Below are 27,690 nucleotides of genomic sequence, written 5' to 3'. Positions count from 1 at the left end.
AACTCATGTGAAATTCAAATTTGTTCGGTCACGCACTCAACACACACAGTTCAATTTACTTTCAACGACGTACCTCGCTTGCGTTTTCTAAAATATTTTCTTTTGAAATGTGACCTGAAGTTCGACCATACGTTTGAAATGTTCACGAATTTCAATTTTTACACAACTAACTTGTTCGTGAGTTAGAATACGTGTCGCATAGTTACTGTCTCGTATTTCCCGTGATCAACATGCTCCTCATGTCCAGGTTGATCCCGACCTACGAGTTTTAGTTAGATTCACCACATAGCAAAAAACGTTTATAATTTCAACTCGACGATGAGACTATAACAACAAATGTGAAGTTGGTGATTTGAACGCTCGTTGTTGTCAACCGAACACAACTCATGTGAAATTCAAACTTGTTCGGCCACGCACATAGTTCAATTTGCTTTCAACGACGTACCTCGCTTGCGTTTTCTAAAATATTTTCTTTTGAAATGTGACCTGAAGTTCGACCATACGTTTGAATTGTCCACGATTTTTAATTTTTTACACAACTAACTCGTTCGTGAGTTAGAATACGTGTCGCACAGTTACTGTCTCGTATTTCCCGTGGTCAACATGCTCCTCGTGTTCAGGTTGATCCCGACCTACGAGTCTTAGTTAGATTCGCCACATAGCAAAAATTGCTTATAATTTCAACTCGACGATGAGACTATAACAACGAATGTGAAGTTGGTGATTTGAACGCTCGTAGCAGTAACAACGAGCAGAAACAAAGTTATTAGATACCTCAGGTGTAAGTTTTTTTGTACACGGCTCGTCCGTGATAACTTCTTTGAATTTACGTGCTAATCTACGTTCTACACGACCACCAAGGACACTCGTAGGATAGCATCTAACAAAAGCTTTTAAAAATAAAAGGGTTAAAATTACAATAAAATTACATACAAAAAAGGACTATTTTTAGGGGGAAAACAGCTAAGAGGACTATTTTCCTGAATATATTTATAAGAGTTAGTTTTCCAAAGATAAAAAGAGAGAGGGACTTGAGGTCGTCCGCCAGATTTTGAGCCATATAAATACCTGAAATCACCAGGGCTGCAGTTTTAAGGCTGAAAAAAATCGGAGCTTAGCGGACGGGCAGAGGCTTACCAGAAGTGTGTATTTCGGCTGCCGGAGCGAGCTCCAAAAGCTCTTCATCTTCCGGTGATTATCTATTTCTTGTTTCTATCTCGGTTTGCTATCAGTTTTACTACAAATGTTATCTCTCTTTCTCGTGTTTTCCCTCTCTTTTTGTTTGTTTGTTTGTTGCGACGACTTCGTCGTCTTCGTCGCTGTCGATTTCGATTTTATAGTTGTTTAAAACAGTGCGTTTGATTGGGAGAACTGTGAGGAAAGATCGTATTGTAATGCGCAAGTGAAAAACGTAGATTTGCATGTTTATTTATTATATATACATATATTTAGAGTAAATCCAGTTTTGTTTCATGTTTTTGGTGCTCTTTTTTATGTGCCGTAAGATTCGATTTTTAATTAATGAACTGTGGCTGTCGTCATTATTGCACGTTATGAGATGATGGCGAGCGGGTTAGGGTTTTCGATGATACTTGATTTAGTTGCGAACACGTGAATGATACAGTCTCTTAGTGAATTGAACTGGTGAAGCTGTCGAGTGGTTATCTTGTGACGGTTTTGATCTGCATCCTGCCGTCATCTTGAAACTTCATTCGATTCGAGTTTATATTATGTTCCATGAATTCAACCCTAGCACTGTTTGTGTCTTCCTTCTTGTAAGGATTGAGAATTTGTTTTTGATATTTTTTTTATTTGTGCAGTTTGGAGATACAATATTTATTGTATTGAGGAAAGTTTCCAGATAATATCATCCTGGTTCAGTGGATTCTTTTGACGCCATGACTGTCCAGGCCAATTTGCGTCTTCTAACCTATTCACAAGAGATTATAGATGGACAACCGATTTATGTTTCCTCAAATTCTCTTCCAGTAAAGGCATTAAATTATGAACCGGCTGGCCATGCTTTCCATGATGTTGTCCTCAAACTCCTTGGTTATGAGGACAATGAAGTGAGTGATGACAATGAGCAGACGGCTGAGGATGCAGAACGGAAATATGCTCCATCATTTGATTCATATAGCAGCAAAGGTAAAAAGAAATCAGGTGGAAGCACACAGCAAGATCATTATGCGTTGCTGGGTTTGAGTCATTTAAGATATTTAGCCACTGAGGAACAGATACGAAAAAGTTATCGAGAAACTGCTTTGAAGTATCATCCTGACAAACAAGCTGCCCTTCTTCTTGCCGAGGAAACTGAAGCTGCAAAACAAGCAAAGAAGGATGAAATAGAAAGTCATTTTAAATCTATTCAAGAAGCTTATGAAGTGTTAATTGATCCTGTCAAAAGAAGAATTTACGACTCAACAGACGAGTTTGATGATGAGATTCCAACTGATTGTGCTGTACAAGATTTCTTTACAGTGTTTGGTCCTGCCTTTATGAGGAATGGGCGTTGGTCTGTTAACCAATCTGTTCCATCATTAGGCGATGATAAAACTCCATTGAAAGAAGTCGATGATTTCTACAATTTTTGGTATACCTTCAAAAGCTGGAGGGAGTTCCCACACGCTGATGAATTTGACCTTGAGCAAGCAGAGTCTCGGGACCACAAGAGGTGGATGGAGAGACAGAATGCTAAACTTACAGAAAAGGCTAGAAAGGAAGAAAATGCTAGGATTCGTACACTCGTAGATAATGCATACAAACGAGACCCTAGAATACAAAGAAGAAAGGAAGAAGAGAAAGCTGAAAAGCAGAGGAAGAAGGAAGCAAAATTTTTGGCAAAGAAGTTACAGGAAGAGGAAGCTATTAGGCTTGCTGAAGAGGAGAAACGAAGAAAGGAGGAGGAGGAGAAACGAGCTGCGCAAGTGGCTCAACAGCAGAAAAAAGTGAAAGAGAAAGAGAAGAAACTCCTACGCAAAGAACGGTCCCGCCTTAGAACGCTTTCTGGGCCTGTCATATCTCAATCTTTGCTTGATCTTTCTGAGGAAAACGTCGAAAATCTCTGTTCATCTCTTGACATTGAGCAGTTGAGAAATATTTGTGATAAAATGGAAGGAAAAACAGGAATGGAGCTTGCAAAGGTTCTCTGGGATGCACAGGAAAGCAGTCATTCAGATAGAAAGCATCAGGAATGCAATAAGACAGCACAGCAGAATGGTTCTACAGCAGCTAATGTCACTATCCCACTAAGTAACCTTCAGAAGAAGGAGAGGCCTTGGAGTAAAGATGAAATCGAGCTCTTAAGGAAAGGAGTGCTGAAATATCCTAAAGGAACTTCTCGTAGGTGGGAGGTTATCTCAGATTACATTGGTACACAAAGGTCAGTGGAAGAAATTTTAAAGGCAACCAAAACGATCCTCTTACAGAAGCCCGACTCTGCCAAAGCTTTTGATTCATTTCTTGAGAAAAGGAAACCAGCACAGGCCATTGCATCGCCACTCTCAACTAGAGAAGAGTTAGTAGGTGTATCCTCTAAAAAACCAGAAGACAATGTGGCAATTAATGGTAATCTGGATGTACCCTCAGTAGGACAAAATGTAAACAACCAAACCCCCAGCGATTCATCTGCAAATGGAATTCCCTCTACTTCGGAGCAAGACGATTGGTCAGCTATACAAGAAAGAGCACTAGTCCAAGCTCTAAAAACATTCCCAAAGGAGACCAGCCAGCGATGGGAGCGGGTTGCAGCTGCCATTCCTGGGAAGACGGTGAACCAGTGCAAGAAAAAATTCACATCAATGAAGGAGAGCTTTAGAAACAAAAAGAATGCTGCTTAATTACTGAGGCAGGCATTTCTGGTCTGTTCTTCAAGCAGATTCCAATTTATTCATATCAAAAGGGGTTATATCTGGAGATATCCGACCGATTCTTCTCAAAGGTCAGACTATTTTATACCTCTGCATAGGTTCTTATTTTATGAAATTTTATCATGGCCTACATTTTCTAGTTAGTAACTTGAAACTCCCTGAAGAGATAGGTAGTAGAGTATCGCGTATGCGGAAGAGTTTTGTATTTCCCGTTCTTATGTTGTTTGAAACGATTCGTGTAGATTCATGTTGAATTATTTATAGCATTTGGGCTTCATTTAGAATGATCCTTAGTGTGTGCAGTTTTGGACGATCTGTAGTTCTTAGGGGGACACACTGGATGCTTTTTGTCAAATTAGTAAATGAAATTGCTGGTGATGTGATGAATCAATAGTATTATCTCTTGCTAATTCGTGTAGAGACATCAATTAGCATCTATATATAATTTTCGATGGTTTGATTCTTCACCCGTTAAGGGGCTACTTAGGCTGTTAAGTTTGTGCTCCCACTGATTTTAATAGTGTGTAATCTGAAGTGACAATAGAAACACTACACTACTATTATTATTGGTGTGTAATATGAAGTGATGCTTAACTAGTGCAAAATGAGTAGTGTATGTCTCTTTTGTCAGTTCTTTCACATTTATTGGACGAAAGAGATATCGAGATGCATCGGTCATGGTCATGGTCATGGTCATGGTCATGGTCATAGTCATTGCAGGTAATACTTCTCCATATCCAGAAATAAATGAGTCAGTTTATACTTTGATTTTGATGGAGACTTCGGTTAGGAGATTGAGTCAGGTTTTTTATTTTTTTGTATTTTTGTAGATGGTATAATTTTAGTTCTAAAAATAGGATTTCATGCATTTTGAAAATAAATATAATATAGAAAAAAAAAATATATGTTCGTTGTGGTCGGACTCTATTATGGATTTCTGACCACATTCTCTGTATGGCCTTCTTATCTCTTCCTTCTCCGAGTTCGGGTTATGGAAGAAGGAACCAGGAACTGAGAAGAAAATATCAGCACCAACAGATTTTATTACAGGACAGCTCATGATCTTCATATCAATCTATTATGCGTCTCTACATCTAGCATTGGGTAGACCTCATACAATAACTGAATAACTGTCCTAGCTTTACCGTATCTTTTTGTTTCATTTCTTCTAGAACAATCACGAACACTTTTGGATCTACTATTAGAAACTCATATCTTTTGTTTCATTTCTTCTGAAACAATCACAAACACTTTTGGATCTACTATTAGAAACTCAATGCGTATCCTACCCTTTGTTTTAATACAAAAACTAAAATCAATAACTTAAAAACAAAAATCAATATAGTTATGAAAAAACAACCAAATGGTTAAAATACACTTCGGCGGAGAGAACCGAAGAGTGCAAATAGTTCAAAATAGAAGCTCATTAGAAACAACGCCCAAATATACTCATCAGGTTTAATAACAACAAAAAAAGGGATACAAAATCTCCTTGGGAAACGTTGATAAATAGGATCTCAGTTCATAAACAGACAATAAGCTATTAAATTGAAAGTTACTGGCAAAGTTCGATCCTCACACAGCAATTAACACTCTGAATGTTTCTGCTTAAGCATGAACCCCTTTGTTCAGACTGACCATCCGAGCTGAAGTATCCATCTGGGATCCTCGGACCGACCCAGACTGATAAGCGGTCCTCCCCGATCCATATGCAGCAGCATCTTGATAACGGGTGCTTTGGTATCCAGCGTTCCCTCCTCGGGACTGACCCGTCCGGTCTCTAGAATATCCACCGCCCCCACCTTGGCCTCGCCCTCCATATCCTGCACGCGAACTAATACCGCCTTGCCTTCCTTGATTATAAGACATGTTATCTGGCCACCTGTTATTCCCACCTGCTGCTCCTCCAGCAGCATATTCTTGGTTGTCTCTTCGCCTCATGGGCAAATCTAATCCTCCACCTATTCTTGCCTCAACTGCCCTCTCATTGGTTTCAGCAAGGATTGACAACTTATCTGCCAATTGGAATGCCAGGCCCTGTAACCGGGTGTGTGTAACGTCGTGGAAGATGACGCACCCACTTGGCTGATCCCAACTTGCATGGAGCTCCTCATTGATCATCATCTTGCTCACAATACTGTGTGTTTGACCCTCTGCGAGGTCGAACATTCGGGTGAGTTGTTCTGAACTCAGAGAATCATAAGACGAAGAGTACGTGAGAAGGTAAGTCCTCAGAGCCTCCTCCTTGATCTTTCCCTTAACCATTTCAAGAACTTCTTCGCGATTCCTTAGTAGTTTCCATACATCTAGAGATGCAATGACATCAAAAGCCTTCTGGAAGTCGCCCTTACGAAGGGCACGGGTTGCAGCCATTACATGATCTCTGACATTCTCGGGAGGACCAGTAAAAGTTTGTCGCTCACTCACCTCAAGTAAGCGTCTAAAGTTCTTACTAATAACCTTGCGCTTTGCATCATGAACATTGCCTGCCATGTTGGGTACTTCCAGCAGCATTGCACATATTAAATGCACAGCCTCAAGGAGCTCAAGATTAATGTGCATGTGGTATGGCATCTGTCTTCTTCTTTCAAGTCTTTCCTGATATTGGTTCGAGAAAATAAATAAGTGAACAAATTAGTAAAACAGAAGTGCTCAATTATAATAGTTGGAAGCAAACAGTTGGAAGCTCTAACAGTTGGAAGCAAACACTTACAATTTGTCCTACAAATGATCCTCTAAAACATATCGAACTCTCCATTCATTTTCGTTCACTAACAAGAGAACATTTTATCTAGCCAAATGCACATCAGCTCGCTTATTTCACATTTACAGTTAGCATACAAGTCGTCAAGTCCGATATTAAGGCTAGAATCGTTAAGGATAAACCTGGCTAACCTCCCAAGTGTAGGGGGAAAATTGCATTTTACCCAACTGAAAATTCTAACACATTTAATCTAGAACATAAGAAGCAGAGAGGCCACAACTAATCCATAAGCCACCTAGGTATCACAGATTTTTATGCCACAAAACAAACAGAATTGGGTACACAACAAATACATGAAATCCATAAATGTGATGTCTATAAAGCAGGACAAATGTATTATACAAGCTTCTACAAAGTGGAATGCATTAGTAGATACCATCCTGTAATAAATTTCATTTCTTAGTAAAAGAATATAAACAAACATATTCTACTTGAAGCACAAGCATTTGAACATCATATACACCACAGATGCATCAATGCGTTTGTTTAAGATAGAATCAAGGAAATGGTTTGGACGCAGGTACCTGTTCTGGAGTCTTTTCATGATATCGGCTTTGTGAGACACCTTGTGCAAGCAATTCCTTCACCCTTCCACCAGAATATAATTCTGAAAGGCAGCCATGTCCTTCATTAATCAGGCCTACCCGAAATCCACATAAACCAAGTTGAGCCATTGCCCTGTTGAAAAGGATCTGTGTTGAAATGTCCAAGTGTTGGATACTATCCTGTAAGTGACTCATCAGTAATAAGTCACGAGAAATATAAAATTCATCCAAGAGAGCATGTTGATAAATATCGCATAGCATAGCTCGTGCTTTAGTGCGCTCATCTCCATATTGGTATATGAGGGTCACCAGAATGTCCATAAAAGCCCTACTACTCTCCGGAAAGGTGGGCTTACGAGGTACAACCTCTGGAGTGACAACAAATGCAGCAGGGCCCCTACTCTCTTCTACCACTTTAGCCTCCTCACTCGCATCTCCACTATCTCCATCTTCAGACAGTTCTGCAAGCTTTCTCATGGCATCATAAACCTCTTGTGGTTTGTAATAGATCTGCTCAACACGCCTCAGGGCAACTTTGGAAGCTGCTTTGTAATCCCCAACTCGTTCCAAATATTCTTGGACATTCTGAGCAAGAACCATGAACATTGGCTCATCTCTGAGTCTTTCAACATACTCACGTGTATGTGGATCAATACACTGCAAACTCTTAAAAAACTCAGTTTCAATCTTCTCAACAAAAGCAACCAGGTTACCCCAAACACGAATAGTTCCCTTGTAGTCTGCTGGCTTCTGGCTTTCATTCTCATCAGGTTCGACCATATCATCCACAACGATGTTAGAATTCTGCACAAGAATATCAACTATGGAAAGCATGTTTTGCACACACTTCTTCCACACACTGATAGGCATGTGCCCACTGAGACCTGGATTAACATCAAATTGAGCAGATATAACACTGAACAAAATCTCAAGCTTTTGTGCAGGGGTCTTAGCAACTTTTGTTAAGAATGTAAGCTGCTCAACCTGCTCAAATCTTCCAGTTCCCTTCCTACCCCGAGCAGCCACAACTTCCTTAAATTTCTTGTTCACAGTGTCCCATGTGATCTCACTAGGATCCTTCATAAATTGCTTATCCATGAGCTTATCTTTTTTGCTCAACTTCTTCTGCCAGGGACCCGTTGGATCATCATCTGGGCCTTCTTCCTCATCCTCTTCATCTTCTGTACCTGACATGATTTTAGAAGGATCCTCAATTTCAGAATCAGAATCTTCCTCCTCCTCTGTCTCCAACTCTTCGTCCTTTTCTTCTTCTTCAACCTCAGGATTTTCCCTATACTTGGTAATTACCTCTTCATATTGCTTATTGTTCTTCTTTAGCTTCTGTTTCATTGAGTTCAAGGCCTTAGCATTGCTAGTACTCATTTTTTTCTTCGCTTCCTTATTGGCCATGGCTTGATTTAGAAAGTCCTCTAGCATCACAAGTGCTTTAATATAAAGAGTCGGCACCTTCTCAGACTCAGTAACACGCATGACTTTCTCAAGCTGCTTATTGATCTTATCAAAATTCTCCTGCAGGCTTACCCAGTCATTGATCTTCATTGCATTTTTCATTTGATCGACAGTGGCAGACATCTCCTCAAAACGCTTATCTTTAGCCGACCTGACAGTACGCTTCTTGTCCTCAGAATCTTCACTGTCACTGGCATTCCCTTGCAGATATCTGCTTCTGTTCTGCTGAGACCCAAGATCAACCTGAATATCGTCATTCTCTTCATCATAGTCACTCTCCTCCGCTTCAGAGTCAGAACCACTGCCACCACCCTGTTTAAAAAATCATAAACAAAGAATTATAATGAATTACAAAACCACATTATGAGTCGGATAAAACGATAAAATTGTCTCCCTAATTCCACTAAAATCAGATTGAACGCTAGATTGAAAGCAATACCTGTGTCCAGAAACGAGAAGCCATTCTCTCTCTCAAAGTTGATCACAGAACACGGATCTAAAAAACTGAATTGTAAAAAAAGAAAAAACGTTAACGCATACGCAATTCAAAACACAAATTCCTAGAATGAAAAGAAAAGGCAACCAACGCACAAACCAATGAAACAAGCATAAAAAACGAAAGGAGTAAAATCGTACGAATTATAACGGGACAACTGCAGAATAAACGACGGAGAAATCGAAGAAACAGGCATAAACATACCTCTGGAGCTCTTTCGCAAGCTACGAATTAGAGTAAACCAAAGCGACGGATTGGCGGTAGAGACGAGCGGCGGCAAGATAAAAGAGAGCCCGAAAGTGGGGAATAGATTCTGCAAACTCGCAGAGGAAGAGAGGGTAATATGCCGATTAGGGTTTTCTTTTTTTTCTTTTTATCTTTTTACTTTTTTAAACAGGGAGTTTCATGTTATTTTCAATTATGCCACTTTCATTTGGGCCGGCCCATAAAACTTTTTTTTTTTTTCCAACTCTCGACAATTGTACGAGAGTGTCAAGCTCTTATGACTTTGTTTTGGGCTGTCCCGACATACCTCATACTAATGGAAAGAGTATTATTTAATTATAAGCTCATGATCGTTCCCTAAATTAGCCGATGTGGGACTTTCATCATCCAACACCTCCCCTCGAACAAAGTACGTCTCCCCTTAATCAAGGCTCGACTCTTTTTCTTTTGGAGTCCTGTTTTCGTAACCGTTCAAGCCCACCGCTAGTAAATATTGTTCTTTTTGGACTTTTCCTTTCATGTTTTCTCTCAACGATTTTAAAACACGTCTGGTAGAGAGGTTTCCACACCGTTATAAAGAATGTTTCGTTTTCTTTCCAACCGATGTGAGATCTCGCAATCGATGTGGTAACTTGAACAAGAGAGAATAAAGTTGATATTTGAATTTCGGGTGATAAGAGGTTCGAGATGGAGATAACCATCATTCTCGAGCATAAATTATATTCTAGTATTAAGAGTTTATCAGTGTCACACGCATAAAGACATACACAAAAGTCCCAGAATTAAAAACGTGTATAATGTACGTTAACCTAACTATAACCCCATTTGATTAAAACATGTATTATCGGGCAAATTGTTAGAAGTTCAAACAACAACCGAGACATCATTGAAGGCTTCGAGAGTATTTAAGTCTATAATCGGCTTTAAGCTAAATTCAATATCATATGCTTACTTCCATGTCTTAGCTCTTGAAAAGAGGTGAAAATGAACCCAAATGAGTGACTAGCGAGATGAAATTCATTCATTCATTCATTCACCTTGTACATCCCCATCGACACATTTGCTCGCCTCGGTCGTAATAGTTCAAATCCACCACTAACAAATATTGTTCTTTTTGGGTTTTACCTTTTAAACTTTCCCTCGAGGTTTTAAAATGCATCTACTAGCGAGAGGTTTTCACTCCCTTATAAAGAATGCTCCCATAATTCACCCCCCTTCGGGACTCAGCGTCTTCGCTGGCACTCGTTTCCCTCTCTAATTGACATGAGATCTCACACCGACTGCCATATTTTGCAGCCCCAACCAACCCGTATTAGGCACTGGGCTCAACGTGGTGCTGCTATTTTCTTTTTGTGTGGTGGTGATGGGATCAAATGGGATTAAGAGGTTGAAAAGAGAGAATGTGAGTGTAGACCAAACATATCATTATTTTAGAATTATATTCGTAATTTTAATTTCAATGACCAAACACATCATTATTTTAGAATTATTTTCGTAATTTTAATTTCAATGACCAAACATATCATTATTTTAAAATTATTATCGTAATTAGTTAAAGATAAAAAAAAAAAAAAAAAGTTGGTATGGTACAACCAAAAAGTTAGGATAAGTGTGCACGTTTTTTTTTTCGTTGTGGTTTAGAATGAAACGTAGAGGGTTGAATTGGATGAGTCTTCTTAAGTTTGAATTCACGAGATTTGAACCTCCTACATTTTTTTCTTTCGTGAAGCTCGTGAACCAATAGAAAGGATATACTACCAGTAAAACGAAAGGTGTAATAGTTAAGTTTTATTTAGTTGAAGATTAATAGTGTAACGACCTAGATCCACCGCTAGCAGATATTGGCCGTTACAAATGGTATCAGAACTCTAGGTCATAGATTTTGTAGACTAGCCTATGAAGTAGGCTTGACATGTTCCACAGTCCAATCACTGATGCTTCATCACTGTCGGTACACCTTGCATAGGATGAGAGATGAATGAACATTTTTGTGATATATTTAATGTGATTAGCTTTAAATATTGAGCGTCATGATACTGAATGATTTTATGCTATGATGTGATCTCGGTCATTACAAATAGATGATTAAAATACCAAAAGAACGAATAAAACTCATGAAACTGGAATTAAAATATCAATAGAAACAAACAAGACTCGTGAAACAAGAATTAAAATATCGATAGATATTTCACTAAGCTATAGATATTGGTAATGAAATTTGTATTTAGTAGAATGATCCAAGATAACTTTTTTCATAAGTATATAAAAGATAGAAGATACGTCGATTTAGCCTTAATATCGATGCCGAACTCTCCCATTTACGAATATATCAACCCACATTGATAGAGAGAAGATTATTGGAGATAGAGAGGAAAGAGCAAGGAGAATAGATTTAACTAACTAACAAGCTCTTCCTCCTTGTGGGTCTGAATGACAACATTAGATTGAGGGTATGCAACACAAGTTAGAACCCAACCATCTTCAATCTGGTCGTCGTCAAGGTAGCTGCCGTCCGACTGTTCCACCTGCCCTCCCACTACTTTCCCTGCGCAAGAAGAGCAAGACCCTGCACGGCATGAATATGGAAGGTCGATTCCTATTTCCTCGGCCTGATCGAGGATGTATACGTCGTCCGGGCACATGAACTCCTTCTCTCCTTCTGGGGTGAGTAGCTTCACACTGTACACTGCCTTGGCAACCAATCGCCCACCAAGGGTGCTGTCCTTCAGCCCGAAAAGACCCTGGCCGAAGTTCGACACCGATCGTAGGCTAGTTGCTGGCTGCTTCTGGAGGAGGATGGTGTTGATTGTAGCGCCGGAAAGTACTGGTGCACTGGCCATTTTGCTGGTCTACTGCTGCTGCCACAGGGTTCAAAGGTGAAAGGAGGTTGAGGAGATGAGGAATGGGCAGTGGGGTGGAGTTGGGTTATTAAAGAGATGGCCAGTATGCAGATAAGGGCCTTCAACCAAAAGATACACGCTTAACATGAAAGGCTACAGTTAATAATGCTATCCTTTTATCATCAGCCATGGGAATGGAATGAGAGGTTGTGGCTGCCACACGTTCCTTGGAATGAGAGGCCATGGCTGCCACACGATCCTCCCTCACTCTATTTCCTACCGATCCTCCCTCACTCTATTTCCTACCCACCCACAGAATGAACGGAAGGATCTTATCAACATCCATGAATGATAAATACCAAATCGAAAAAATGGAGTGCTATCATATAGTTTTGTACCGGCTAAGTTCACGAGTTGGTGATAAGCAAACTCGAACCATTGACATCCACCACAGGATAAACCACCGCCTCTCAAGCCCCTTGACTGATTCTACCATAAAGACCAACGATAGACAATAACTCTCTCCCGAACACAATTTACAACTTTCATCGTACTGTGCTCTCCAAAAAGTAACTCTTTTCAAAATTTCAAAAAGTATCGTGTCGGAATCTCATTCTAGAACTCCAACTCATTCTAGAACAAGGAACGGATAGCTTTCCCCCTTCAAAATCATCCCAAACTCATTCTTACTCCCCATCAGTAATTCCTGAATACCAATCCTTCAACTGTAATATCAAACAGGCATGCAGCAGTTGTATGATAAAACCATAAGATAGAGATAGACAATGGTCATTGCTTTCTGATGTGTGAAGACAAAAATATTATAAAAATGACATGGGTCTAACAATTTTGTCAATTTTTCTACATAATGAAAAACAATCTCTCAAATTCTAAATCAAGATATTCAATTACAGCCTGGGGAAAACGCATCGTTACCAAAAAGAGCATATCTCGGGGCTAAGAGCATGTCCCCATCTCAAAATCTTTAATTTCTACAGGTATTACTGCGTGGCTAAACGTCCATCCAATATGTGTCAACAAGCTTCAAGAAATGGCTTCCATTATCAAAATGCTTTAAGGTAGCGTAGGTCTTTCGCTTCCAAAATACCCCTAATCACATTTGATATTTCTGTAGATCCTCCGTACGAACAAATTGGAACCCAGGTAACCAACAGCTCCTGCACAGGTCGAATTGTATTGACAGGAATAAGAGAAGAAACAGGAACAGAATAGCAAGAAATTAGGCTCTTAGATGAGCATTGGCACTTGCTCACAGACAGAACTCAGAGAGAAACAACTTTCTTCATGTTCAAGTGTTGAAGAAGATGCCACTTTACAAGTAAGCACAAGAAAACACTATGTACAAGCTTGAAGATGTCAATAAAATTGTAAAACTCACCGCAGAGAATTCCCAACCCAAGGCAGAACATCAAGGTGTATCCAAAATAAAAGCTGGTTTGGAAAAAGCCGGACATCTTGGTCTTCACATAATAGTAGTATATCGAGTAGAAGTACACATATACAGCAGTTGAAGCAGCAGAGAAAAAGGACGTCCACTGCCAGTGATAGTTCTCGGCATTCAGCAAGAAATATGCTCCCACAATGGTCACGCAGACAGTAACAATGATGAGAATAAGAAAAACCAGCAGCATGAATCCATATACATAGTACACCTGTGGAAGAGGGGACAAGTTATAGGCTCAGCTAGCAAGTTCCTGTGCCATATTTCAGTACTGCCAACACATCCTAGCACTTCTTTAGCAACCAAAATTTCATCTCCAAACAAAAAGCCATTAATTTCATGGATTTTTTTTTTTCATATACTGCCAATTTAAGGATGTGCAGGAGCAATAAGTTGAGAACAAGAAAAACTGGTGAAGGTAGTGAAATCTTTCATATGCATAAATACAGATTGAAGTGGTTTAATGTTTCCTGTTTGAGTTAATAATTACATTGTTCTAGAAATTCCCTGTACTGATTTTAAAACTTGAAACAGGTATGTAATTGCATCTCAGGCTCATCCCACAAAGTGCTTTAACCAGTAACCAAATAGAGTTGTAAGGTTACCTTGTAGTTCCAGAAGGATGTGAAGACGAAATACATCTCTATGAAAATACTACCAAAAGGCAGCAATCCTCCCATCATGGAGACTACTGATGGTGTGAGGTACCATTTCTTCTCAGGGATAGGACGAGGAATAGTCTTCACACGACATGGATTGTTAGGGGCGCCACTCCAGTTTCGTCCAATAACCGTACCAAGAAGAGCCAAAGGAAAAGAAATGAAAGCCCAAATAACAAAGACCACAACCATCGTACCAAAAGGAATGGCTGCTAGAGACCCATAGAATATAGCGATAGTGTTCAAGATGAACCCAATTCCAAAGCACAAAAATGGAAATAGAGATGCTGTGAAGATCATTGATTTTATCCAGTTTTTACCTGTCATGATAACAACAACGTTATAAAGGACCAAAGAATTAAGCACCCAAGTGCCAAATCCGCCGTAAGAGATCTTTAGAAAGTACTGGTATTACAGCCTCAAAGAAATACGTCAGGTAGTTTTACCAATCAATATTGCACGCTAAAGCCTAAAGTGAATAAATAAAAAAGTGGAGTCACTAAACTAATAAAAAATACTCACCCCCATTGCGTGAGTACATCCCAGCACTAACATAACCAGAAATGGATGACGTAAGAGCATAGCACACTATGAAAGTTGTGACAATTGCTCCTCTCCTGTATATAGAAAAAACAACAAAAGCGTCACATGCAATTTTCATTTTAGTAGTTAAACAATGAGCTCATAAGCAGCCTGTTCATGTGGCATGAATCAACTGCCATTGAAAGTCATTCTTATCGACACAAATTTAATTACACCACGAAAAGCTTACTGAATTTGTTTGCTTATACGGCACTTTAATTTAAAATGACATAGACAACACTTCCATACAAATGTTAGATTTCCCAACTTACCCGACATACAACATTCCAACAATTGCCAGTATGATGACAAGGAGAACAAGCAATGCAAGCTGAGCACCTGTGCCAACAACAGCTGAGAGAAGTACTAAATTACGAGGAGGCCGAAAGACATCCCCATGCACAAGTTTCCAGCCAGACTCTTCGCTAACGTCTCGCTCCTGAAAAAGAAGATAAAAGGAGAGGAAAAAACATAATGTGACAAAGTAGGGAAAAATGACGGTTGAAGTTTATTCAAGATAAAATTAAAACTTAAAATGGCATAACATATAATAGGGAAGAAAGTAACCAGGGTTTCCAGATCATCATCTTCACGAGCATATTTAGCATAGTCATTTCTAAGAGTCCGCATCAATATCATAGAGACCAAGCCAGTGAGGAAAATAACCATCATGAATGAATTGAAAATGGAGAACCAATGAATCTGCAAAGTTGTCAGATGCCAGATAAATATCTTGATATGGTATGTGAACACAGATATGGAATTAAGATACCACAAGAAGTTAAAGAATTTAACTAAGTTAAATAGAAGAAAGCATCTCAAGTTATAAAGCAAAGATATGAAAACACCACAATAAGGGGGAGGGAGGATCATCCGTTACCTGATGCTCAAAGAATGGGTAATCCAAATAAATATCAAATCGTCGAGCGAAAGTAACATTAGTAGAAATCCACTTCACAGCATAGGTCAAGTCCAATGTCTTTCCAACTTCCAATGGCCTTAAGTTTTCTTGAGTGAGATTCACGTGAATAATCTATAAGAACCACAACTTAGTTGTTAAATTATATCTATATTGAATGCCAAACCCCCAAAAATAAAATAATAAATAAATAAAACCATGCAAATCATTAGATGAGAAGCAAAACCTGATCTTTATTATATTTGATGATGATATTCTTATGAGTGTAAAGGACATGCTTAACATTATTGCTATTCTTTTCAGGATGCAACTCACCAACAAAGCCTAAAATGAAAATGGAAGCAATAAAGCATCAATCAGGACCAACAAATTGTTCATTATTCAAGATATCAAACTAAAATATAATAAGATAAAGCACTTACCCCACAGAGGCAAATCATCTGAAGTTTATTCCCCATCCAGCATCATGAAATGAAACATCAGAAGAAGAAAGTATGGATGAGTAGGTCCATCGATAATTATTCATATGACAAATAGGAAAAAAAAAAATTGATAATCTGAAAAAACTGAATGTCAATTTTTCTGTTTTTACACTTCGATTAAGAATTGTTGTGTACAAAAATCAGAGAGAGAAACTCATAAATATAAGAGCACATGTCGAATATTTAATTACAGATTTGAAGTTGACAATGCAATAGCCTTGCCTTGAGATTTACAGGTCATACGATTAAACAAAAACAAAAAAAAAAGGAAGAAGACAAGCATATAAATTATGCAAGTTCTTTTTCCAATCAAGATTAACATGAACATTAAGTAAGTGATCAAAACAGTTCTAATGTCTTCATGCATGGTTGGAGTACTGCGGTCCTAGAAGGTTAGTCTTAAAATTAACTAAATATCATATAACTTTATGAAATTCTAATAAGATTTTATCAATAGCCATTGTTTTAGATAATTATGTCAAAGTTTCTATATTATATAGACCTTTAAATCTTCTAGCAACAATCTGTTTACAGAATTCCAAGTTTTTGTTCCTAGTTAGAAGTATTTCATCAGCTTTGTATCACTATATTTGAGCCAACAGTTCTAGGTTGTTAGCACAAGAACACTGGGTAAAACATACCCATGAAGAACTCAAACCAGTAACCATTCTCAATTGCATCCTTAAACTGCTTAACATGTGGTTCATCAAGCTCCAGTTGACAAATAGTAGTCCTCTCCACATTTTCTGCAAAAGAAAAAAAAAAGTTTAGTAATGCCAACAGTTCGTCCATGATCAGTGCAAGATCTCAATTCAATCTTCAAATACGGAGAGAAGTTGACATACTTTGGAACTTAATCTCAATTTGACTGTCAATAAGTTCGTTTCCTCCAAGGACCTCACCAAGACCACCCCATTTGTGAGCAGAATGGCCAGATGGATGACAGAATGGAAGGCTGTAATAATTATATGTTTCTTGTGGGTTGTTGTACGGACCAACTTTATTCACCCATAGGGTTACTGACTCGTCTGGTTGATACTACAATGAAAAATAGAAAATGGTGGAGCCATGGAAGGATGAGCTTAACGCAAAAATAATATCTCAGTGAAAAGTGGGAGGAGAAAAAAAGAAGAAAAACAGCATATGATAACAAATAAAGAAGATACAATGATGGTGTGACAACAATCATACCACCGTTGAAAATTTGACCTAAATAAGTTACCACAAGCGGTAGGCCATTTCAGATTAAAACTCTAAAATAGCTACAACTGATTATTGAAGTATATATAAAGGCAACATCTTTTATCGATTCAAAACTACAGTAACCATGGCTGCAACAATGCACCAACGTGACTGCAAAAATAACACAAGATGGTTAATATCACAAAAGATATCCAAGCTGATAGAGCAATGAATCTTTCTGGAGGCTGATAGCCAGATACCATGCAAATTCTCATGTACAATACTGGGTTGACACTCTCCATAGAACAATATTGCTAATGTACGCACGCATACGACAATAAGCAAGAAACACACTGGTAGTTTTCCTATTCGTCGAAGTCAAAGCACTTAGGTCATGCCTCAATAAGCCGGATTGGCAGCCTTCCGTCCAGATTTAATTTCAATGGCTCGTATGCGATCGGCATCAGCTAGAGACATTTAATTTACATCGAGATATTTCTTCTGGTCATACAAGATTCAAAAGGTAACTCTAGTACTACAATTATGAACTTAATTATCCAAGCGAAATAGAACAATTGAGAGTCAAATAACATTCCGGGTCACTACGAGCATAAAATATAGTGAAACACCCCAGATCTCTCATAAGTCCCCATTCTGTTTCACGTCATATGTCCTGGACATGAAAGACTGTCGAGACGAAAAATATAGCATACGCACAGCCCCAGATGAGATTGAAATCTAATAACCCTTTGCATCGTCCACACTCCACTGAAACGAGCATCCAACGAAATTCATGAAATTGTTTAGCTTCAGAAAATAATACTTGGACATGGTATCCAAAACCCCCCTCCCCAATCTCATCCCCGAGCATCCCAAACCTAAAATAACAATTTCTACATCCACTGAGCCAAATCCCAAAGCTACAAAACGTGGTATTCTGCAGATCTGATTCAATCCAAATGAAGGTAGCAAGATCTGACAAGTCGGTGACTAATAGATTCACTACAAACCCAAAAAATTCCCGCGTAGACTTTTTAGCATCGCCATTTCGAAAATCCTACGAGCTCGAGAGGGAAATGGAGAGATCAAGAAGAACGAAAGTTGTACCTTGTGATCAGACTCCGAGGCGAGGACTGTCGAGAGTGAGGTAATGAGGAAGGAGGCAAAGAAGATGGCGACGCAGGTGGATCGGACGGTGGAGGACATGGCGATCACCGGCGAAACTCGAACTGAATTGGGCGGTCGAGATGGCCTCCTTTTTCCACTGCCTGGATTTCTTCGATTTTTCAAGGCGATGCGTTTAAGAACTCCGATTTCTGCATTTTGCTCGACCATGGAGGACGAAGTGGGCCACCTCGGCCCAATCAGACCGACGGTTTACTTTCTAATTGGGCCTGGCTTTCCGGAATCGGGCCATCTTATATTTAAAAATAAAAAATAAATTAAAATTCTTTTAATAACAATATTTAAATTGAGATAGAACGTTATTTTTAAAAGTTCAAAACTATTTTTGTTATTATTTTTATAAACTTTTTAAATAAGTTTATGGGTATAATTAAATATTAATCAACCTTTTAAAATTACTTTAAGGTATTTTCAAAATATTTTTAATTAATCGTATTTTATCTCGAGGAACTTTGAATAATTCTTCCTTTGAATGTTGAAATTTATTATATATTTATGTAGACATGCTCGTAAATGAGATGACTCATTGTCTATTTCAATTTTTTATATTTATGAAAAAATAAAATAAAAAAACTAATAAATAAAAAGATTGCAACGACTGAAAAACAAAACAAGGTGTAATAGTCAAAACTCACGACTAGCAAATATTGTCTATTTTAACACGTATCGTCGTTAGACTCACAGTTTAAAAACGCATGTACTATGAAGATGGTCTAGCCCTACTACTCGACTAGTGCATCGCATTGTTCGATGACTAACTTCGATCCAATTTGTAACCATTTAAGCCCACCGCTAATAAATATTGTCTGTTTTGCCCTGTTAAGTATCGTTGTCGGCCTCGATTTTAAACATGTGTTTGATAGGGATGGGTTTTCACGCTCTTATAAAAAATATTTTGTTTCCTTCTCCAATCGATGTGAGATATCACTCAAGGAAACAATATGTTCCTATATTCCGTCGTAAATTAAAATATATAAAATTACAAAAAGTTATTATTATTATTATTTTTGTTAATATTAAATGTATTAATGTAAATTTTAAAATTAATAAAAAAAAATGAAAACAGGTTGCTCAAAGTTTATTATATAATGGTAAAAATATCTTTGAATTTTTGTTTAAAATTTAAAAATATTAATAAAGTTTTTATAAACAAAATATTAGTCGTATACAGATTAATAATAAATATATTTATCTATTCAATTACGAATAATTATTTATTTATTTATTCGATATATAAAATTTTTAAAACATTTAATAGGTATTTAAATTCTTAAAATTGTGTCTAATTATCATCTATATTTAAATTATTTAAATATGAATTGATTTATTAAATTTCAGTTTCATATTTAATATTTTCTCCTAAATTTAATATTTGTTCTAATTCTATAGCCGTAGAGAAAAATTTCGTCACTGAAAAGAAATTGAAAATGGAATATCATCCCGCCATCGCAACCCGCCATTTTTCTACATCCTCTTGAGGCTCCCATCCCGCCAGCAGCCATCCATTACAACGTACCGATCATCGGCGAACACCCGATTTGATTTTGTCTTCGTTTCAGTCGCTTGTGATCGCCGTACCTGCATGTTTTCGCGGTTATCTTCAATCCGTTGTCAGCCATCTGTTCGAAGAATCGGCTCTAGGGTTTCGGCCATTTGCTCATTCTGTTGTTTGAGTGTCTCGTGGACTATTTTGGACGTTGTCAGTTACTGAATCGTTGTTTTGTTTTCGTATTTGAATGCAAATGTTTGCGTCATTGATTGGAAGGTGAAGCTCTGCGTTATCGTGTTTGGACGTTCTCTCTGTTGTCAATGGGACTTGTGAATGGGCGCTGCTTCGAGTTTGTACTGATTAATCGAACTTCAAGTAAGTTGGTGGTTTCTAGGATTGCGCAATAACTGTATTTCTTGTGATGTTTAGCTCGATACGTAATAATTAAAGTGTTTAATCAGCATATGCGTTATCTTTCCTTCTTGCTTTCAGTTGCGTATGAAAAAAGATTGAAATCGAAGTGTTTTGGTGTGTTTTAGGGCATTGATTGTTAGCCATCCGAGTTCATTCAAGTATCGAGGAAGAATACATGCGAGAAGAGTAGCGGCCTTCGCTCTTACTTATTATGTGTCATTTACGTATTGTCTTTAGCGGTTAACTCCATTTGGTCTGTATGCAGTCGAGGCAATTCAGGTGACGGTCTCAAAGTTGGTGGCAAATGTCCTAGAATGAATTGGTTGGAACACTCGAAAGCACATAAAGATTTCACATGCCAAAAGAAGTTTCTGTGCTCAAATTTTCTCTTCTCTCTACCAGAACAAAAGCCTTCTACTACAGGAGCAACTAATACTGGGTATCTATCCCGTGAATTGGCTCAACTTTCATCTGTCTTTATGAAATTGCTTATATCATTTGCCTTATTTTCATAAAATAATGATAACTCTATGTCCATCCCCCACCTCCCCTTCCGTACTAAGTTTCACTTACTGGTCTTTGAGATTGCGTATTTCTCTTCCTCTTTGAATGCATGCCAAGGGATTGGCTGCTAGCTAGCTGCGGACTCGACTTTGCGTCGAAGAAAGAATAACAGCTTGTAATTTCAAATTGATGGAAGATTGGATTTTTCCACTCTTGGCTTGGCATTGGTTTGATTATCTCCATAATATATTAATTTTTTTTTCGTGTTTAGGAATTTGGCCTATCAGATGCAGAGTACTCAAAGAATACAAAGGTCACAGATTGAAAAGGTAAAATCACAAGAAAGATTGTATCTAAAAATAATTTGCAAGCTGGGTGTGTGAAATTATTTGAGGTTTTGAGGAGAAAAAAACAATTGAATTGACGGGTTGAGAGGTCTTTGAGTGAGGGTTGGTTCTGTATTAGATCCAGCGTGTCTCTTTGGGTGTCTGTGACTTGGCTTTTTGTAGTTATACGTTAGGTCTTATTTTGTTGGATTGGAGACTGTTTTTGTAGGCTGCCTGCCTTTTTGTTGGCATTTCTTTTTTTTATTTTTTATTATGCCTTGTAGTTTTTCAAATTTTCTGAATGGAAGTTTGATTGTTCATAAACAAAAAAGAATAATTTGATGTTAATCTTATCTATTTCTGCATTTTCCATTATTTTTATGTGAATAAAGTTATTAGCTTTATAATGTATACATGAGTGGGAAGGTAAGGAAAGACAATAGGTTATTTTTTCAATTTTGGAAGAATTGTTACAAGCAGGTCACCTTGTCTTTATATGTAAGTTAGGGGCATATTACATTAACCATTAATCCTGACAATTAACCAACAGTAAGAATATACATATTTTAAAAGATGGAAAATAGCTTCCAATGATGAATGAAAGAATATTAAAAAAGCCCAAGAAAAGAGGGGCAGTCCAAAAGTGAGGAGTACAAAATCAAAACCATGCAAATAAGGACTCAAACTTTTGATTAAAATAAATAAAGGACAATTACCAAACTAATTGAAAATGCTAACTAATCCCAATATCTAGCTAAATCAAAATTACTAGAAGTTACAAAATTATAGATAACTTCAAATATGCATTTTATATTTGATCATAAAGTTTCTTAAAAAGACTCGTCCTCAAGTTAGTGCTTACTGTTCATTAGGTGATAGTAAGCAGTCAGGTCAAGATGTTGAGATTAGATGGTAGCTCAGTTGAGTAACTGTTAGGTTCAACTTGTTTTAAGACTAAAAGCTTAACCATTTCTTCTTTAATATGTTTTAAAGAAAAAAAATACAAAAGAAGGTAAGTAATCTCCCTCAAACTAAGGGGATTAAAAAAACATCCATCAATTTGCAATGATAAAAAAAAAAAGAGCATAATTACAGATTGACTTTGCTGAAGAAGTCCACAAGGAATCTTTATAATTAACGGCCTCCCTCTCATCTCTAACCTTGTTAAGGAAAATCCCAAGATTAAAAGCACCCAACAACTGGTGATGTAGAAATTAGCAGATGGCATGATAAGGGTGAAGAACCAGTATATACCTTAAACATGTCAGCTATAGAGCATGAATGAACTCTTGAATTTAGGCTTAAGGTTTCTTGATAGCGTTTATCTGATACCCCTAACCTTGCTAAAGTAAAAGCAAATTATTATGATAGTTCTATTTCCATCCCTAGCTAATAGTATCCTTTTTCTTTTATGAGATGGAAAGTTGGAGTTGTATACCTCCAGCACATCTCTTGGAATACTCATTTTCCGAATAAATTTATTTTGTGTTTCTTTGCAGGCCTGGCATGTTCTTTCAAATATCCAGATTTCTTGTAGACATTATGCAAAACCTGGAAAAACTAGACAAGTTAAGGGTGTTTTTGCTGAGCTTCCTCCTGATAGTGGAAGAATTACATCAAATAGTTTGTCTGATGCCAACGCTGGTTCTCAATATAAGAATGTACATAAAAATTTTAGTGAATTCAGTGTTGATACAACTAAACCTTCAAGTTTCCTATCGAATCTTTCTGCATCAAGTAATATTAAAGCTATGGAGGGCCAAAATGAGTCCGATGGGAGTAATATGGCCAAACCGTGGATGGTCAATCATTCTCATTCTCAGAGGTTGGATGGCTCGGTCAATTTTGCCACTAACCAGAGAAATATATGTTCCTCATTTTTGGAGGATGAGGATGATGACATAATAGAGGTAATCTTTATCAATATTATTACTTTTTGCTTCTATAAAGCAAGTTTAGACACACTTTTCTTGGTTGTTTGGAATTACTTCTAGCTTATTTTCTTTTGGAAGATTTACCACATTTATCCGTAATCAGAAATGACCTTTTATTTCTGAAGTTAGCTCAATTCAAATTTCTATTATAGGAAATAACTTACTGTTGGTATATGGGTGGGATAACTTTTCTTGTGTGTGCGTGTATATAGTTTTGCCCTGTGGATCCCCATTTTTGTTCTAGTTAAACTGGCTGGCTAATGCTCCACTGTTGGACCTTCCTTGCATTTGAAAATTCATGAACCGAGTACTCTTGGTTACAGAATATTGACGTGGACCAAATTGTTGAACAATACCAATCACAATCAGTCTGCACACCTCAACCGTCGGTTTCTAAGCTTCCACCAATTACTCCAACAATTGAGAAAAGACAAGAAGAATCTAATTTTCCAGATGAATTGTGCACAAATTGCAGTCATGGTTTCAAGGTGTATAAAGTTGTGTTATATCTTTATCCAGCGTTCTATCTGCTACTATAATTTGTTCAGTGATTCATTGTTACCCACAGATCGTACTATGCCCAGAAGCTTCATGCCATTTGCAGGAGTTGAAAGATAGGCTAATCTCTGTATCAAATGATCTGCTCGATAATGTTAATAACCTGAGCTCAGCGCAGATTGATAAGCTTCGGCAAGAAAGGTTCACTATCCAGTTTCAAATCCGTTTTATTAATATAAGTTTATGTAAAAAGTTAAACTTGCATGCACTATATAAACAAGTACTGAAAGAAAATAATAGAATGAATTTTGGTTGCATCTATTTTTGTACAAGTAGAGTAAATTTATTTGCCTTTTTATATACTAGTTTGGTTGTCTGTGCTTATATATATACCCAATACATAAATGGGAAGTTAATCTATTATTTCCATTCATTTTCAGGGTACATCTAAATAAACAAATTCAGCTGCTAGAGAAACATATTTCTCTCGATGTAGTTAATGATGAAACGCGAAGGTCTCATCTTTTGGCAACAACAGTAACTCCAAAGACTTTTCATTTTGAAACACCTCAAGGAGTTGAATTCAGGACCGAATCAACACTAAATACTTCTCACATTCACCTACACAGTGAGCCTAGAAGGATTGAGCCATGGAATTCTATGGGTTCATCCTATCCAGATGAAAGGTTTGGAATGTCATCTGGTCCAGTGGAGAGAGAGCCATACATCCCAAAGGTGATTGATGTCAACTACATTGAAGGTTCTAATGACAAAAAGTGGAGCAGCCTGAATTTTTCTTGGACAAAAGAATTGGAGGTGATACTTTAAGGCTATCAAGCTTCTGATTTTTTCTATGCCCATTGCCTTTTATCTTATATTTGGTTTTTTATGCATTAAGGCTAATAACAAAAAAGTGTTCGGTAATCACTCATTCCGTCCAAATCAAAGAGAGGTCATTAATGCGACAATGAGTGGGTGTGACGTCTTTGTTTTAATGCCAACTGGAGGGGGAAAGAGCCTAACGTACCAGGTAAACTAACATATCTCAAAACCTCAAGCAATTACCTTTAGGTTTCCCTTTCTGACACTCAAGCAGTTCCACCATTCATATCTGTATTCACCTTCAATTTGATTTTTGAGCTCATCCGTCTGCGATTGCAAAAGTTTTTCCAGTACTATGAATATTTTCTCATTGATTTCTAGGAATTTGGCATTTTTGTTACATGATTGGAATTTTTACTTATTATTGTTTCCGCAGCTCCCAGCTTTGATTTGTCCCGGTGTAACACTGGTGATATCTCCACTTGTGTCTCTTATTCAAGATCAGATCATGCATCTATTGCAGGCAAGTTCAACCTTATGATGATTTTCTTAATCTGGTCTTTCCCTCTTAACCTTATAATGATTTTCTTAATCTGGTGTTTTCTTTGTAAAACCAATTATATCACACCATAGGCAAACATACCGGCTGCTTACCTAAGTGCTAATATGGAGTGGAGTGAACAACAAGAGATTCTAAGAGAACTAAGTTCTGATTGCTCCAAGTGCAAGCTTCTGTATGTCACTCCAGAAAAAGTTGCTAAGTAAGTATCACCTGTTGTGTACTTAGCTTAATAACTTAAATGCATTATTTTTTTCCTTTTATAACATCATCTTTTCTAGTGAATTACGTTAAGATGATATAAGACAGAATGACTACCAGCTACATCAAACACCAGACCTCCCCAAACTCGTCAGGGTCTGTTTTGGTGTTTGTGTTCTTGCATGAGGGGATAGTGAGAGTTTGGGGAGGTCTGGTGTTTGATATAGCTGGTAGTCAAGCCTTTTTTCCGGTCAAACCTTTCCTAATTATGGTCGGAGTGTAGTAAAGAAACTGAAACTGATTTTTTAGCCTATTTTTTTTTTCTTCTTATTTTGGTTGCTTAGTTATTTGGGTCTGTATGTTAATTCCTTGTCTACATTTCTCCCCAATTAGTAAAACCCTGTTTATTTTTTTTCTTCGAATGATTTAACATTTATTGTTTACTGGTATAATTTATGTCATTGATATTGAGATTGATTCTTCTCGTTTCTTTTTTAATTAATTGTTTTGTACAGAAGCGATGTTCTTTTGAGACATCTGCAGAGTTTGAATGCTCGTTCCTTGCTTGCTAGAATTGTTATTGATGAAGCGCATTGCGTGAGTCAGTGGGGACATGATTTTAGGCCAGACTATCAGGTTTGTCCTCAAAAGCTTTCTACTTGTCTTTCCCACTATCTAAAACACGCACAAAAATCTAAGTGAGGGTCAAGCTTTGATCTCACCCTCAACCATTTAGGCGGGAGGTGTGATTTGACATGACCAAGTTTCAATTGCTGCTGCTTCTGTCTTCTGGGTTCTGATAAGCAGCTCCTTTACATCTACAGGGCCTTGGTATCTTGAAACAGAAATTCCCTGAAATTCCAGTATTAGCTCTAACAGCTACTGCAACAGCGAGTGTTAAAGAAGATGTTGTACAAGCTCTTGGCCTTGTTAACTGCATAATTTTCCGTCAAAGTTTCAATCGGCCAAATTTATGGTAAGTGATGATTAAATGTATGCTCATGTTAGGCTTCTGTGATCTTTGATTAACTTTTTTATCCGTAGCATCAGAAATGAAAAAATATTTCTCGAATGACTTATTAAGTACCTGAAGATCAGTTCATTAAGTGTATAATGAAGTATAAAACATTTATCATGTAAAAACTTAAGATTATCATTAATTCTTTCAGTAAGAAATTAAGTTAATTGAAGAGAGGAAGAAAACAAACTAGCAACAGACCAAAATAACAAGATTATGGGAAAAAAAATTTTAAGTGGTACATTTTTTTCATGAGAATACACTATCAAAACGATAAAATAGACGCAAGGGAATCTGCTTAATCATTCATGCGACTAAAATCCATGATGACTGAGGCTATTGAACTCAGTGGAATAATTTAGGTTATTAAAATAACCTTGAAATATTATCTTTTTTGTAGCCAATTTCAATCCGACTTTTAGAAAACTATAATAACATGACTGCATTTTCTGTAGGAGCCAATACAAGGATACTTTTCATGCTATTTACTCTGATCACTGCTCTTGCAGGTACTCTGTGATGCCAAAGACTAAGAAATGCGTGGACGATATTGATAAGTTCATCAAAGATAACCACTTTGATGAATGTGGAATTGTTTACTGTCTTTCAAGAATGGACTGTGAAAAGGTTGCTGAAAGGTTACAGGTTGGTTTCCTCAGTCTGTTTATATTTCTGGAATTTCTACAGCTGGATGGCAGCAGTGACAACGTGCAGAAGTGGAATTTTTAGGAGGGCAATCCCTGTCTGGAACTTTGATGAGGATGAAAATCCGAAAGTCAACATGAATAAAATTGAGAATAATGGGAATCAACTATCTACAATCAACACTCTTGGCTCCCCAATTCTGAACCCTCTTTTTCCAATGGAAACAAAATTATTCATTGATAAACAAGAAATTACATTGATAAATACAACCATTCACAAAAGAGTAAAACATCCCACAATGAAGGCGAACTATATAGTTGAAAAATGAAGTTGACTCGAAGGCAAAAGTTTCTCGTGGACAGATTGTTTTGATTCAACTTATATTAAAGGTTTTTCTTGATGTTCTCTTTCAAATAGTTTATATGGTTTTTCGTTGGATGGTATTGACTTGAAATGGAGTGTTTTTCTTTTTTTTTCTTGAATCTATAATTTTTTTTTTCTTTTCACTCGTTTTGGAGGTTGTATTTTTTAGCATTAGTTTTTTTTTTTTTTTTTTTTTTTTTTTTTTTTTTTTTTTTTTTTTTTTTTTTTTTTTTTTTT

At 37.3% G+C, this 27,690-nt stretch overlaps 5 protein-coding genes across 5 annotated transcripts in view; 2 read left to right on the top strand and 3 right to left on the bottom strand.

Moving 5' to 3' along the window:
• The first annotated feature begins 1,081 nt into the window (after positions 1-1,081).
• On the top strand, positions 1,082-4,279 carry LOC111430625 (dnaJ homolog subfamily C member 2-like). The gene is made up of 2 exons (XM_023066943.1): positions 1,082-1,191; positions 1,821-4,279. Exon 2 carries the CDS (start codon positions 1,899-1,901, stop codon positions 3,837-3,839), a length of 1,941 nt encoding a protein of 646 aa, XP_022922711.1. The 5' UTR covers positions 1,082-1,191; positions 1,821-1,898; the 3' UTR covers positions 3,840-4,279.
• A 996-nt stretch (positions 4,280-5,275) lies between these two features.
• Positions 5,276-9,501, bottom strand: LOC111430624 (eukaryotic translation initiation factor 3 subunit C-like). Its single transcript, XM_023066942.1, has 4 exons — positions 9,349-9,501; positions 9,088-9,152; positions 7,158-8,960; positions 5,276-6,467 (listed from the first exon to the last, which is right to left on the bottom strand). The coding sequence occupies exons 2-4, from the start codon at positions 9,109-9,111 to the stop codon at positions 5,478-5,480; spliced, it is 2,817 nt and encodes a 938-aa protein (XP_022922710.1). The 5' UTR covers positions 9,112-9,152; positions 9,349-9,501; the 3' UTR covers positions 5,276-5,477.
• A 1,646-nt stretch (positions 9,502-11,147) lies between these two features.
• LOC111430632 (ferredoxin-A-like) lies at positions 11,148-12,345 on the bottom strand. The gene is made up of 3 exons (XM_023066955.1): positions 11,764-12,345; positions 11,451-11,482; positions 11,148-11,179 (listed from the first exon to the last, which is right to left on the bottom strand). Exon 1 carries the CDS (start codon positions 12,207-12,209, stop codon positions 11,766-11,768), a length of 444 nt encoding a protein of 147 aa, XP_022922723.1. The 5' UTR covers positions 12,210-12,345; the 3' UTR covers positions 11,148-11,179; positions 11,451-11,482; positions 11,764-11,765.
• A 660-nt stretch (positions 12,346-13,005) lies between these two features.
• LOC111430626 (transmembrane 9 superfamily member 1-like) lies at positions 13,006-18,840 on the bottom strand. The gene is made up of 12 exons (XM_023066945.1): positions 18,603-18,840; positions 17,159-17,351; positions 16,955-17,059; positions 16,254-16,271; positions 16,058-16,155; positions 15,793-15,945; positions 15,480-15,614; positions 15,185-15,351; positions 14,853-14,947; positions 14,277-14,650; positions 13,609-13,882; positions 13,006-13,387 (listed from the first exon to the last, which is right to left on the bottom strand). The coding sequence occupies exons 1-12, from the start codon at positions 18,828-18,830 to the stop codon at positions 13,320-13,322; spliced, it is 1,908 nt and encodes a 635-aa protein (XP_022922713.1). The 5' UTR covers positions 18,831-18,840; the 3' UTR covers positions 13,006-13,319.
• Positions 18,841-20,082: 1,242 nt separating this feature from the next.
• The window catches only part of LOC111430623 (ATP-dependent DNA helicase Q-like 4A), a 13,873-nt gene continuing 6,265 nt past the window's right edge, over positions 20,083-27,690 (top strand). Inside the window, exons 1-14 of the mRNA XM_023066941.1 lie at positions 20,083-20,544; positions 20,709-20,769; positions 20,849-21,022; positions 21,359-21,416; positions 22,913-23,323; positions 23,671-23,835; positions 23,916-24,046; positions 24,286-24,661; positions 24,744-24,875; positions 25,104-25,190; positions 25,301-25,428; positions 25,943-26,063; positions 26,252-26,403; positions 26,955-27,090. Of these exons, the coding sequence (XP_022922709.1) occupies positions 20,759-20,769; positions 20,849-21,022; positions 21,359-21,416; positions 22,913-23,323; positions 23,671-23,835; positions 23,916-24,046; positions 24,286-24,661; positions 24,744-24,875; positions 25,104-25,190; positions 25,301-25,428; positions 25,943-26,063; positions 26,252-26,403; positions 26,955-27,090 (2,082 nt within the window). The 5' untranslated portion in view covers positions 20,083-20,544; positions 20,709-20,758. The remainder of the gene's footprint in view (positions 20,545-20,708; positions 20,770-20,848; positions 21,023-21,358; positions 21,417-22,912; positions 23,324-23,670; positions 23,836-23,915; positions 24,047-24,285; positions 24,662-24,743; positions 24,876-25,103; positions 25,191-25,300; positions 25,429-25,942; positions 26,064-26,251; positions 26,404-26,954; positions 27,091-27,690) is intronic.

The sequence above is a fragment of the Cucurbita moschata genome, unplaced genomic scaffold (assembly GCF_002738365.1).
Source record: "Cucurbita moschata cultivar Rifu unplaced genomic scaffold, Cmos_1.0 Cmo_Scf00034, whole genome shotgun sequence".
Classification (NCBI taxonomy): Eukaryota; Viridiplantae; Streptophyta; class Magnoliopsida; order Cucurbitales; family Cucurbitaceae; genus Cucurbita; species Cucurbita moschata.
Note: the sequence above shows the minus strand (reverse complement) of the source record. Positions and strands in the feature narration are given on the sequence as shown.